At 43.6% G+C, this 14,755-nt stretch overlaps 1 protein-coding gene across 1 annotated transcript in view; it reads left to right on the top strand.

Annotated features, from left to right (window-relative positions):
• Positions 1 to 14,408, top strand: part of LOC120517847 (probable G-protein coupled receptor 158) — a 95,942-nt gene extending 81,534 nt beyond the window's left edge. Inside the window, exons 6-11 of the mRNA XM_039740349.1 lie at positions 304 to 413; positions 2,441 to 2,679; positions 6,907 to 7,045; positions 7,701 to 7,806; positions 8,817 to 8,963; positions 11,333 to 14,408. Coding sequence (XP_039596283.1) covers positions 304 to 413; positions 2,441 to 2,679; positions 6,907 to 7,045; positions 7,701 to 7,806; positions 8,817 to 8,963; positions 11,333 to 13,594 — 3,003 coding nt within the window. The 3' untranslated portion in view covers positions 13,595 to 14,408. The remainder of the gene's footprint in view (positions 1 to 303; positions 414 to 2,440; positions 2,680 to 6,906; positions 7,046 to 7,700; positions 7,807 to 8,816; positions 8,964 to 11,332) is intronic.
• The last annotated feature ends 347 nt before the right edge of the window (positions 14,409 to 14,755 follow it).

Genomic DNA, 14,755 nt, shown 5'->3' on the forward strand with positions numbered 1-14,755 from the left:
GAAATCTAAAACACAATAAAGTGTGCAAAAAGTAAAGGGGGTCTTGAAACACCCTCAATCCACTGTATATTGATTTACAACCAATGAAAAAGAAGCATTCAGATGTTGGGGAAAAAATAGATAAAGTCGATGGAAACCATGAATAAGAATTCTATGCCAGCCAAACGTGCATTCATGCATTGCCCACGCGGGTTTGGGTTATAATGAAATGTGTCATTTTCGGGTATCACAACTAATTGTGGATTTGTATTCTTGCCGAGTTCCTCCACTTCACGGCACTTCTCTTTTGTCTCATTTATGTAGGTCTTCATCCTGTATTTCAAGCCCAGTATATTCCGTTGCATTTTGCTGCGTTGGGTCCGACTCCTGGGATTTGCGATTGTCTATGGGACTGTCATGCTGAAAATGTACAGGTACTCGACCGCAGTGAAAAATGCAATCTTTACCTGCAGTTTGTTGCTTTCCTGTGTTTTTCCAAGATTGGGCACAAAATGAAATTGAATCAGTTGGTAACACTTCAGAACCGGCACTACCTATAATGTCACACACCGTTATGTACCAGGATGTTTGCAGTTCCTTATGAACTTGATAGAATCTCCTCATATATCTGTTATGGAACAGGCGGCAGCTCTGAATGCTCTTGTTAAAGCTAATCCTACAGAGTTTTGGACAGACATGACAGAGCTGTGGAAAGACCATAAGAAATCAGCTCTGCCACTTCTCCCCATTCTTCTTCTTTCCAAAACAGCTCATCTCTGTCAGGTGTCACGGTGACTGTGAGTGAAGAGCCTTTGTCAAGTCCAGCCACAAATTCTCCATTGCATTGAGATCTGGACACTGACTTCACCACTCCAGGATGTTCACTTTGTTGTTTTGAGGACATTTCTTTGTAGCTTTGGCTTTATGCTTACTGGAAAACTAATCTTCACCAAAGACACAAGTACCTTGCAGACTCAATGAGGTTCTCCTCCGGGATGTCCCAGATGTTGCTGCATTCATTTTACCTGCAAATGACTTCCAGGGCCTGCAGCATAGACGCATCCCCAAAGCCTGATGCTGAGCCCACCAATGCTTCACAGGATGGATGGTGCATTGCTAATTATGTGCAATGTTCAAACATGGAGTTCAGTCTGATAGCCAAAAAGGTCAAGTTTGGTCTGATCAGATCACAGGACCTTCTTCCAGCTGACTTCAGAGTCCCCCATGAGTCTTCTGCCGAGATGTTATGTGTGTTTTTTCCTCTTTGCCACTCTCCAAAAAAGCTGCAACAGTTCTCGTCTGCACAGTCTCTCCAGTCTCAGTCACTCCTTCAGAGTTCTCAGTGGTCTCCTGATGGCCTCCCTTACTCGTCTTCTTCAGTTTTTTGTGGATGGCCTGCTTTAGTCAGATTTCCAGCTCCGCCATACTCTGTCCATATCTCCCTGATTGGTTTAACAAGATATTCAGTCATTTGGAAATTTTCTTGTCTCCTTTCTCTGACTTGTGCTTTTCAAAGAGTTGCTTGTTGCGTTCTTTTGTCTTCATTGTGTAGATCAGCCCACCGTACTGACCAACCACAAGCTGGCCCTTCCACATTCAGCTGTATTTAGACAATAATCAAGTTAAACCCCATACTGGTGACCTCCATGGAAGTAATTCTGTGACTTCTACAGCTGATGGGCTGCACCAGTGATGATTTAGGGGTGTCACACTAAAGGGGGTGAACACTTATGAGATCAAGGATTTTTTGGTTTATATTTGTAATTCATTTAGACAACTCTGCTGAGCTCCGTTTTTGCTTTGACTTTATAGAGTCTCCTTCGGTTGATCAGTGTCACATTCAGCTCACGGTGTCTTAATGTTGTATAACAATAAAATGTGAGAATTGGGGTGAACGCTTATACAGGTACTGTCACTCCATTCAAAGATTAGTACAAATAAACTCAAATCAGTCAGTGGCACCTTGTCCTGTTAATCCACAGGCGCGTAATCCAAGCCATTATTTATTTATTTATTTTTTATGGCCACAATAAAAAGCCGTCCACCTTACAACTGGATACACCCAGACATTTGTTGGATGTGCTGAGCTGTCATCTAGGTGGTGGAATTCATAGTCTGCTGATTGATCGATTAATTTCTTTGCTGTTATTATGTGCAAACAATGATAAATATCTAAAGACGCACGAAGGTAATAAAAATTCACAGTACAGCAGCTGCCAGTGTTCACTGCAGACAGCTGCTCCATCCATAGATTGTTTTCCTCCTGATGTGTGCATTTTAGCAAGTCATCAGAACGCTAGGCTTGAAAGAATCAGAATGTTATCCTAGTACAGCCCAAGAACATTAAAAAGAAAATATTTTTGCTGCTGAAATCTCGAAGTTTGTCAAATTCCTTCCCACGTGTGGCTCTGCGTATCACCATGTGCGTCCCGATGTTCTAACATGTAGTTTTAACTCGCAGGGTGCTGAAGGTGTTCCTGTCTCGCACCGCTCAGCGAGTGCCCTACATGACAAGTGGACGGGTCCTGAAGATGCTGGCGGTCATCGTGCTAACTGTCAGCTGGTTTCTGTCTGCGTGGACAGCTGGGGTCTTAGAAAACATGGACAGAGATGTCCCAATCTTTGTGACCTCGCAAACTCCAGAGGGGCTTCGCTTTAGCATCTGTGACCTTGATCGCTGGGATTACATGATGGCCATCGGTAAGAGGTTCTCAGTTACAGACATTACAGTTGTGCCATTCCTTCTTTTTGTGTTTTACTATGTCAAGTTAGTGCTCTGGGTATGGCTTTAAACAGTGAGTTCATAATGAGTTTTGTTTCATCTGTTTGGAAGTTGAAGTGTACAGGAGATAATAATGAATAAAATGGATCAAAGTAGAAACTGAATCAGAGATGACCAGGATTTTAAAATGATTCGGGTTCAGTAATAAGTGCTGCTGCCTCTCGGAGCCCCATATTGGATACGACTCCCACTGCCACATGTAGGGTCTCCCCAAAGACATGCATGTTGAGGTAAAGGGGTCTGTGTGGGTGTCTGCATGAATGGACCCTGCAATGGGCTGGCACTCAGTCTGTTCCCAGTGCCGCCAGGATAACATCTGGGTTTGGGAATGTTATATTGTCTAATGACCATTTGCTAAAAATAGTGTCACATTTATTTAGCCAAATTGCAGATAAAAAATATAATATCTAAATGGCATAATCTGCCAAAAAATTGTAATAGTTTTTTAATCTATCACTTACCCCGTGTGGCTTGTCAAAATGTTTGAGGAAAGTTTTGAATTTCATGTTTTCAATGAGTTTCCAAATGAGATTCTCGTGTCTTCAGTGGTTTATTTTGACTTTGGATGTGTATTGCAGCCATACCGCATGCGCTTCAGAACAGGTCATCCACCTGAAGCTAAGCCTGTTCAGGCCTGGCCAGTACTTGGATGGGAGACCATCTAGGAAAAGCTGGAAGAGGTGTTGGTAAGGCCAGCAGGGGGCACTTACCCTCGTGGTCTAAGTGTGGATCTCAATGCCACAATGCAGTGACAGTGACACTGTGCCATAAAAATAGCGCCGTCCTTCAGATCAGACGTACAACTGAGGTTCTGACTCTCTGTGGTCATAAAAAATCCCTTCATAAACAGCAGGGTATATCCTAATGTCCAGGATAAACTGCCTACCATGGCTTAATCACCCCCCATCTCTAACTGGCAAACTAACTCTCACCCCATCACCACCTAACTGCTAATGTGAGGTGAACATATTGCCATAAAAATGGCTGCCGTCGCATCATCCAGGTGGATGCTACACATTAGTGGTGGTAGAACCAGTGAGAAAAGCCCTATATAAATGTAAAGAAGTATTATTATTGTTTCATCAAAAAAGTTCATCTTAAAAATATTGCATGGATAAATATGTGTGCAAATCTTTTGTCACACAGAAAATTACAATGACTTTCAAGGGGACTGAATACTTTTGCACGCCAAGTCAAGTTGGGGAGCATGTACTGGTACAGCGTGTTGCCGCACCCACCACACGACGAAACAGCTCAGGATCCCAGTTGGCAACCCCCCTGGCAGACACGCGGTCCAGTCCCACCCTCCAAAAATGACCATCTATCTGCTGCAGTGTCATAACTGATGCTGCCTGCCTTTGAGGTGGTTAAGTTTTAGTTTTAGGGCTCATAGCCCTTCACGGCTACGCCAGCAGATTTTTTTCTTTGAATAAACTTGGATTTATGTAACTTCCTGCAGAACTAAGGGGCTTTGCCCCCTGCTCACTTCTCTTGCCAACCCCATTCCCCCCATGCCAGTGGCCGCTTCTCTGAAACCCCTCTTAAACAGTGATACAATAGGAAACAAATACATTATGTTTTGAACTCCTCTTTGCTCAAGCATCTGCTGGCATGCTGCAGCTGCCCTCATGCGTGATCTGCAATTCGCCCGGCTACCCCCTGCCAGCGGTAGGTGCCGGAGTGAAGAGGTGGGATGAACGCACCTCAAGGAGACTTGGCCACTCCTCCGAAACCCCTCTTAAATGGTGATACATTGGGAAACAAGTGTCAGGTGTTTTTTTCACCTCCTCTTTGCTCGATCAGCTACTGGTTGCTGCTTCTCCCGTGCCGCGCGATTTGCATTTGGTGCGGAGCTTTGAACGTTTCAAAGTCTGTACAGCACCTGAATATTTCATCTCTTTTCACTGTTCCATTTTTTCCCTGAGTAATATTTTCCGTTTGTTTGTGCTAATGTGATCTTTACTCTCATTTTTGGAGACTTTCCAATTTTCCTACTTCTATTATCTCTAACCTGCTTTGCATGTGTATTGTGGGACTTTTGTCTGAAGGTTGTAAGTATGACGCGACTTGTTCGTCTCACGGGACGGGAAAGTGTCTCTCTGTCTCTCTTCAAAAGATCTCATCTTGTCCCCAGGTGAAAATTCTCGTCTTGTCGCAAATTTTTTTTTTTACAGTGGTGTAAAAAACTATTTGCCCCCCTTCCTGATTTCTTATTCTTTTGCATGTTTGTCACACAAAATGTTTCTGATCATCAAACACATTTAACCATTAGTCAAATATAACACAAGTAAACACAAAATGCAGTTTTAAATAATGGTTTTATTATTTAGGAGAAAAAAATCCAAACCTACATGGCCCTGTGTGAAAAAGTAATTGCCCCCTGAACCTAATAACTGGTTGGGCCACCCTTAGCAGTAATAACTGCAATCAAGCGTTTGCGATAACTTGCAATGAGTCTTTCACAGCGCTCTGGAGGAATTTTGGCCCACTCATCTTTGCAGAATTGTTGTAATTCAGCTTTATTTGAGGGTTTTCTAGCATGAACCGCCTTTTTAAGGTCATGCCATAGCATCTCAATTGGATTCAGGTCAGGACTTTGACTAGGCCACTCCAAAGTCTTCATTTTGTTTTTCTTCAGCCATTCAGAGGTGGATTTGCTGGTGTGTTTTGGGTCAGTGTCCTGTTGCAGCACCCAAGATCGCTTCAGCTTGAGTTGACGAACAGATGACCGGACATTCTCCTTCAGGATTTTTTGGTAGACAGTAGAATTCATGGTTCCATCTATCACAGCAAGCCTTCCAGGTCCTGAAGCAGCAAAACAACCCCAGACCATCACACTACCACCACCATATTTTACTGTTGGTATGATGTTCTTTTCTGAAATGCTGTGTTCCTTTTACGCCAGATGTAACAGGACATTTGTCTTCCAAAAAGTTCAACTTTTGTCTCATCAGTCCACAAGGTATTTTCCCAAAAGTCTTGGCAATCATTGAGATGTTTCTTAGCAAAATTGAGACGAGCCCTAATGTTCTTTTGCTTAACAGTGGTTTGCGTCTTGGAAATCTGCCATGCAGGCCGTTTTGCCCAGTCTCTTTCTTATGGTGGAGTCGTGAACACTGACCTTAATTGAGGCAAGTGAGGCCTGCAGTTCTTTAGACGTTGTCCTGGGGTCTTTGTGACCTCTCGGATGAGTCGTCTCTGCGCTCTTGGGGTAATTTTGGTCGGCCGGCCACTCCTGGGAAGGTTCACCACTGTTCCATGTTTTTGCCATTTGTGGATAATGGCTCTCACTGTGGTTTGCTGGAGTCCCAAAGCTTTAGAAATGGCTTTATAATCTTTACCAGACTGATAGATCTCAATTACTTCTGTTCTCATTTGTTCCTGAATTTCTTTGGATCTTGGCATGATGTCTAGCTTTTGAGGTGCTTTTGGTCTACTTCTCTGTGTCAGGCAGCTCCTATTTAAGTGATTTCTTGATTGAAACAGGTGTGGCAGTAATCAGGCCTGGGGGTGGCTACGGAAATTGAACTCAGGTGTGATACACCACAGTTAGGTTATTTTTTAACAAGGGGGCAATTATTTTTTCACACAGGTGGGTTTTTTTTCTCCCTAAATAATAAAAACCATAATTTAAAAACTGCATTTTGTGTTTACTTGTGTTATATTTGACTAATGTTTAAATGTGTTTGATGATCAGAAACATTTTGTGTGACAAACATGCAAAAGAATAAGAAATCAGGAAGGGGGAAAATAGTTTTTCACACCACTGTATATAACAGAGAGATGTCAACCCACCGGTAGTGATACTGGAAGTATTTTTGTTGATTTCAGATTGACAATATTAAGAGTTTGTGCTACAGAGTTTGAGGCAGGACAAAGAATTTGGATTTCAAAAGTCCAACTTGATACTCCTCATATGCATCACTACAGTCACAGTGACCCTGAAAGTTGTTTTTTTAACCTTTTTCACCCATATCTATTGAAATTAGATAGATGTGTCTAAAAACTGGAACAGGGCAAGATGGATTTGGTGCTGTAGATGGCCATATTGGACAACATGGCAATGTAAATAATCAAATTGTTTGTGTGTATCATCAGCATGTCGGACTCACCAGTGCTCTGTCTGTCTTTGTGTCTCTCAACAGCGGAGCTGTTGTTCCTGTGCTGGGGAAGCTCTCTGTGTTACTCTGTGCGCACCGTGCCCTCGGCCTTCCATGAGCCTCGCTACATGGGCATCGCCATCCACAACGAGATGCTCGTCTCCGCCACCTTTCATCTGCTCCGGTAAAAACACCCCAATCAATGGCACTCATCAGCTTTCTGTGGAAACAAATGTGATTTGCATGAGTACTGTGTACCTCCTTATAATTATCAAGAGCACATCCACACCACAGCTGAAGAAGTAGTGCTTGCCACAAAGACAAATGCTAACAAAGAGAGGCATGCCTTTAGAAATCTCATTTGTTTGTTTTAAAAAAAATTTTTTAAAAAAATAAAATCTTAGCAAGCTTTCATACTGGCAAGCACCACGGACTTTACAAATGGAACATTCTGATCGAGATTGTAATTAAAGAGCACCTTCATGCAAATTCACAATTCTAGAAAGGTGTGGAGAAGCCATATGCATTTCTACTTCTTTCAGGGAGTGCATTTTGAGCTGTTCCTACTGGAACGCACTCCCGTGATAGCGGGGCTCCTGGACTGCAAAAGCCTCTGCCAGGCAGCCACCCGCATTCTCTAAACACCTTCCTAAAATTTAGCTCTTGCAAATCGACATCTCATCAGTAAAGGCACCATTGATATCTGCTGCTCCTCAATTGCTCATCTTTTTCTCAGACCCAAATGAAGGAAGTGTGGCCATTGCGTGAGCACGTTGCCACGAGGTTACATGTCATAAAGAACCTAGCAGATCTATGATTGGCCTGTTGTTCTCGCACAGATTCATCCTGCTGCCATCACTACACCCTGATTGGATGCTGCTGCTTTTCTTCACCCACACTCACGTCACGATATCTGTCACCCTTGGCCTGCTCTTCATCCCCAAGGTACAGCTATGTTTGCTCAAAAAGATAGGCTGACCTAGCACTGGAGTGTAATGTGTAATAGCGGTAGTGAGCATAATTTACGCTAGGATTGAGTGTAATGGGAAGGGAGACGATCAGCAGGTTAGCACTGGGAGTACTTGATCCTAAACCTTTAAGAAGAATCTGGATGAGATATGAGATATTGGGACGGCTAAGCTATTAACTAAACAAATGGGCTTGATGGACTCAATGGTCTCCACTTGTTGCTCGAATGTCTGATGTTTCCTGTGTAGAAGCATGTGCACCGCTGAGGTGATTCTCTCTCTCGATGTCACCTTTGGAGTTGTGTGCATGCAGAGGCAACAACCCGTCCAGCTCTGGGAAATAAGCACCCTAGAGCTGACAGGGAACGTCTACCAATGTGTAACAGCGGTGGAGAGTGGCCAACCAGCCACATGTCACTGTTGAACTAAGGCTGACCCAATCCTGTGCATGAGTCCTCATTACAACAGGCAGGAAACAGCCAGCCTAGGGGGTGATCTCAGATCCTGCACTCCTAGACAGGACATCTCCGAAAAACGGTTGTCTTCTGGACACAAAGCATTGCTTAGCCAGGCATGGAAGTTCACTGGCCTGAGCAGGAGAACATCTCAAGTTCAGTATGCAGAATTATCATTTTTAGGACATCAAGAAGGTGTTTTTTTATCTTGTTTCCGTAGTAAAATATCCAAACTTTCTAGAACATTGTACGCTCAGTAACTTGCTGAAAAAGTTCTTTAAAACCAGTTGCTAGAATGAAAAATCCAATATTTTGAGATTGAGACATGTAGAACAGACATGCAGACAGTAGCTAAAGGGCTTTCATTAGTACTGAAAATGGTTTTTCTTTTTTTCCCCACTTTGTATGAGGCAATACACGGTGGCAAGTGGCAGCCTGTGTAATGTCCGCCGCGTGCCATGGTCTAGTTATGTACTTTTTGCCTGCTTTCCTTCCATGACCTATTTTTAATGCCTGTCTGTGTGTGTTGCAGTTTCTGCACATGAGCTCTCCACTGCGGGAAGAGATTGCCACGGAGGTTTATGAGGATGAGCTGGATATGCGGCGCTCGGGGTCCTACCTGAACAGCAGCATTACATCGGCCTGGAGTGAGCACAGCCTCGATCCTGATGACATCCGGGTAATTCACAAATTCTTTACTGTATCAAGAAGGGCTCTCAATCTCGGTCCTGGGGGCCCCACTGTGGCTTTTTGTTCCAACCAGATTCACAATCAGTGTCAACAACTGACAACCCTGATCTCCTTTAAGTAAATGGTATTTTTTTTTTTCTCTTCTCTTATTCTACATTCAGAACAGCACAGCAGCATGATTTTAACATTTATAAGACATTTAGAAATATTTCTGTTATTTGCTGTAGATTTAATTGCTGAACTCTCATTTGTTGATTTCATTATATTTTGCCCGTTCTCTGTGCAGTTTTCCCCCTTCATTGTATCTTATTAATGATAATTAAAAACGAGCAGAGCAGACACCCACTGAATCATGAGAGGCTGCAACTACTTCAGCGTCAGACCCTCTACTTAGTAAATAATTAAACAATTAGAGCACCTGAAAAAATAGAATGAGAATCAAAATGAAAATATTGCTAAAAATACATTATTCTCAAATAACTGCTTAGTACATTTTAATATTTTTTTTACCAAACTTTCTAATTTCTATATTGTTCCCAAAACACAGAATCTGGGAAATAACAGTTGACTTAATTAGCCCAAGAGTCCAATTAAAAAACAGAAGCTGGTGGGAACAAAAACCTGCAGCCACAGGGGTTCCCCAGGGCCGAGTCTGAGAACCTGTGGCCTGGCAGATTAGCAAGAGCCATTAAAAACCAAAAAAAAAAAGACATGCAGAAGAAAAGATGTTTCATGGCACGAGGGTACAGTGGTAGCGCTGCTGCCTCACAGTAAGGAGACCTGGGTTCGCTTCCCGGGTCCTCCCTGCGTGGAGTCTGCATGTTCTCCCCGTGTCTGTGGGTTTCCTCCCCCAGTCCAAAGACGTGCAGGTTAGGTGCATTGGCGATCCTTAATTGTCCCTATTGTGTGTGTGTGCGCGCCCTGCCCGGGGTTTGTTTTCTGCCTTGTGCCCTGTGTTGGCTGGGATTGGCTCCAGCAGACCTCTGTGACCCTGTAGTTAGGATATAGCAAGTTGGATAATGGATGGATAGAAGATATTTCATTAGCTTTCCATTTTTAATTTTGCAGCTGTCTCTGTCTTCTCCCGAATGTCAGCTCGACTGTGGACTTGGGGAGAAAAAGGCTGAGGCACTTAGCACTCCTGGGTATGAGCAGCACTCAGGTGGAGAGGGTGGGCAGTTTCAGGTACCTCAGTGTCTATGTCACAAAGGACCTGACCTGCGCCCAGCACTTTGACACCTGGGTGGAGAAGGCACGACTTTGTCCCTACTACCGTAAGAGATTTTAGGCTGCCCTTCCAGATATGAAAGAATTTCTATAGATCCACTACAGTAGTAGGGTGTTGTACTGTGTCAGCCATTATGAACGTAGTGAGAAGTCAAGCAGAATGACACCTTTTATTGGCTAACTAGTAAGGTTACAATATGCAAGCTTTCGAGGCAACTCGGGCCTCTTCTTCGGGCAAGATGGAATGCAGAACATTATGAGTATTTTCAAGGGGACTAAATGCTTTTGCATGCCACTGCATTTATATTGATAGAAGAGAGTATTTACTATTTATGGTCTTTTTATACGCTTCTTCAGCACGTACACATTTCACTCTATAAGGTACTGCGTGGGGCAGCACAGTGGCGCAGTAACAGCACTGCTGCCTCACAGTAAGGAGACCTAGGTTCGCTTCCCGGGTCCTCCCTGTGTCGAGTCTGCATGTTCTCCCCGTGTCTGTGGGTTTCCTCCCACAGTCCAAAGACATGCAGGTTAGGTGCATTGGCAATCCTAAATTGTCCCTAGTGCTTGGTGGGTGTGTGTGTGTGCCCTGCGGTGGGCCAGCGCTCTGCCCGGGATTTGTTCCTGCCTTGTGCCCTGTGTTGGCTGGGATTGGCTCCAGCAGACCCCCTGTGACCCTGTGTTAGGATATAACGGGTTGGATAATGTCTGACTGACTGCCTGTACTGTGTGCATAGCAGTATGTGACAAATACAATTTGATTTGACAAGTAGTAAGATGGTCACATGTACAAAGTGCAGTGAAATTCTTCCTTGCGAGAAGTTTAGTTTAATTGAAGATTATAAACCGACCCTTTATGAGTGCCAGCGTTCACATCACTGAGCACTACAGTTGGCTGGCGCTCTGTACACATCTGCTTCCTACCCTGTGTTCATGCTTCCCATGAATTCAAGGTGGGGTAAAGAGATTCCCACATCTCAAACACAATCGCACCAAAGCTTTATCGTAGATCCTAATGTGAAAACTAGACCTCCGGTTATGTCATTATTGTGGGACAATGTCACTTTGTGCTGTTTAAGATTTAATTTTAACACCCACCAATCAACTTGTACTTGTTATGGCCATTTCTAGGATGAGCTGAAGAAGTTGTATGCCCAGCTTGAGGTGCACAAAACTAAGAAGATGACAGCCAACAACCCCCACTTGCAAAAGAAGCGCAGCTCACGCAGGGGACTCGGCCGCTCCATAATGAAACGCATTACCGAGATCCCGGAGTCCATGAGCCGCCAGTGCAGCCGTGACGACAAGGAAGGTTCCCAGAGCTCCCGAGGTTTAGGAGGGGCGAGTCACCCCGGAACCTGCAAAAAGAAACACTTTGAGCCGGTGAGCTCAAGCATGAAGGTTAAGGAGGATTCCATCAAGCACAGGGTTTTCTCGCTCCGTAAGTCCCACAGTACCTATGACCACGTGCGGGACAGCAAGGAGGCTCATTCCCACCTGCATCGATCAGTAGAAAGCAAGGATTCATCTTTATTAGACTCACTCATGCGTAAGAAACTAGCAAGGAAGTCCTGTGAACACTCCGAGACGGATTCTATCGATGGCGTCCCGCTGGTATATAAATCAGCCAGTGCACACAATTTGACTGTGGACAAAAAGCCCTTGCATCACAGACCTGTCAAGCTTCAGAAATCACTGAGTGTAATCACAAGTAGCAAAGAAACGGCTCATCTCTTGTCAGGCAAGAGTTACAGTATGGAGGATAATTCAAAACGTCTTGGTGGAAGAGGCATTGAGAAAGAAAATGAAGATAAGCGAACCTCAGCTGAAGATGGGGAGACTGAAGCGATGAAGTATAGTGAGCCAATTCCAAAAACTATGCATGCACTTTTGAAAGAAGACTACGACAAGGCAGAGGTGTGCCCATGGGAAATAGAACCTCAGCCTTGTGAAAGCAAAGTACAAAAGCATGTCACATATGCCCCAATGAACTCTGATTATCCAAAAATGGGCAAATCATGGCAAATTGGGACATCATGGGAGAGTGTGGCCGATAAAACCGCTATTCACCATTACGAAGGACGGGAGCCAAAATCTCGAAGCAGTCTTAAAGTTACTGAAGATGCTGAGAAGAGATCAAGTACCGGTGATAGGATGCAGAGAATAGAAAGGCCAGGGGAAAAGGAGATGAAGGAGAGTTTTCCACCAGCAGACCTTTACACTTGGGATTCAGATTCCCAAGACGAGCCAGAAAAGGAAAGAGCAAAGGTTCCTGTGTCTTCTAGTGCACCAGGATCACCTGTCACAATTGGAAAAAACAAGGAACCTAGAGGATTCCCAAGGAGTTTTGGCCTGTCGATGAAAGGATTGAGGGGGTCTGGCAAAGCAAAGGAGTTTGATGCAAAAGAAAAAGTGAGAAAGGGCATGGTAAAGCGAAAAGAGAAGAAAGAAGTGATGGCCAAAGGAGCCGTTCAACAGAAAGACAGAGAAGTTACCCAACTTAATGAAACACGCAAGAATGAGGTGGACAACAAAACTGACGTCTGCCCCTGGGAGACGGAAGAATTCCATGGGGTAGCAGACGCAAGTGCTGTTGTAGAACAGTGTGTGTTGGACTCCAATAAAAACTCTGAGGGGGGAAATGATGAGAAACCTACTACCGACGTAGGGGGTACATCTGGGGAGCATAAGAGCAAGTGCCTGGACAGTTCTCCAGTAGAAGTAACAGTAGAAACAGTATTACCACCGGAAATATCAATGGAACCGATTCACAAAACATACACGACAAAAGGGATTGACCTGGCTGAAGTATGTCCATGGGAAGCAGAATGTTTACCGGCACTTGGTGAAAAAGACTGCCAGGCTTTACCTATAAAAGAATCCACAAGCAGTAAAAATCAACATAGTCACACAATAGTAGGATCTCCTCTAAGTCCACCGGCGGATATTTCCCCTCACAAATTAGAGGAGGCAGGTGGCAGAACCACATTTATACACAGCAGCAAAGATCCCACACAAGCATCCCATCTCGATTCCTGTCTGACAAGCACGGAAGAATCAAAAGCAGGTTTTGCACAGGAAGCTGACTGGAAGAAGCCCAAGGAGTCCGATCCAGAATTGCTCAGACGGGAAGAAATTTGTCCTTGGGAAATGGATGAGCTCAAACCAGCAAGTGGACAAAAAGCCACCCTTTCTGAAATCCTGCCCTGGGAAACTCAGGCACCGCATGGAATGACAGAAGGAATTGTTACAAATCGAACAGACGTCTGCCCTTGGGAGGATGAGGAGGCAGCAAACGCAGAACACACGGACTGTAAAGAGGCTGGGAAAACAAATGCTCCCAGTTCCTTGTTGGAAAAGAAGGCCGATGTCTGTCCTTGGGATTATGAATAATTCCCATCACTTCACAGATAGGAGGAAAATCCCCCCCAGTGAACTATCACATAATATTCATACATTTACTAAGAACAGAGACCACCAGACCTGGCAGGAATCAGACAACCGGAGGACTGCTGTGGAGATCTCCTTGGACTGGAACTTCTGATCAGCTTTGTAAATTACACTTCTAAAACACCAAAAAATAATTTAACATACCACACACACTTAAGGATCAGGAAGTAAAGATACGCTGAAAATTCTCCCAGCATTACTCAGTCATAATATGAAAATAAATGCGTAAAGCCGGCAAAATGGAAAAGAACAATCAGGTGACGTTACTCTGGTACATAAATATGCAGAAGTCCTGTCTGTGTGCAGGGTTTACCTTTAGTCGAGAACTGCAGGAAGAAGCACTTCCATGTAAATGTTACCATAGGTCTGTCACATGAAGAGCATGACCACCAAGTCATTCTACATGAGCAATTAAATCATAACAGAAGGAAAGTGGACTAGGCATTTGCAGGTTTGCTGACATAAAGATGTTGGTTACCGTTGCATAAGAAGGTAGGTGTTCTTAAAACTTCAAAGCATATGTGTGGCATTTTTCAAATCAAAGTAATTTCTTCACACTCATTTGCTACATAAAGTTGTGTTCTAAAGTGGACTTTTTTTCCTAAATTTTATAAGCGCCTTGTCTCTTCTTGTAGCTTACAATGGGGCCAAAGGGTACCAGGGTCCAAACATGAAACATACTAAATGCATTCATTTTACTTTTTCTTTTTTTTTTTTTTATAACTTTTACTGAATTTATTTAAAGCATGTAACATTCCATACAATCAATTCAAACTTAACAAAACTAAATTCAATTCAACTCTCACCCATGAGAAAGAGAGAAAGACCAACTGCCAGAGTAGAAGTTTTGAGAGCGGCACAGAGGGAAAGGAGCCCAAATATAAGTGCTTATTGTAAAATATTATTGATTAGATCCTGCCAGGTTTTAAAAAGGTTTTGTTCAGATCCTGTGAGTGAGAATTAGATTTTTTCTAATTTCAAATAGTATACAACATCAGTTACCCACTGACATACAGTAATAGAGGTGGGTTACGATTCGCCCAGTTAAATAAGATAAGTCTACATGCCAATAGTGTAGTAAAGGTAATTCCAGTTTGTTTGTCC

This window comes from Polypterus senegalus, chromosome 17, assembly GCF_016835505.1.
Source record: "Polypterus senegalus isolate Bchr_013 chromosome 17, ASM1683550v1, whole genome shotgun sequence".
NCBI classification, from domain to species: domain Eukaryota; kingdom Metazoa; phylum Chordata; class Cladistia; order Polypteriformes; family Polypteridae; genus Polypterus; species Polypterus senegalus.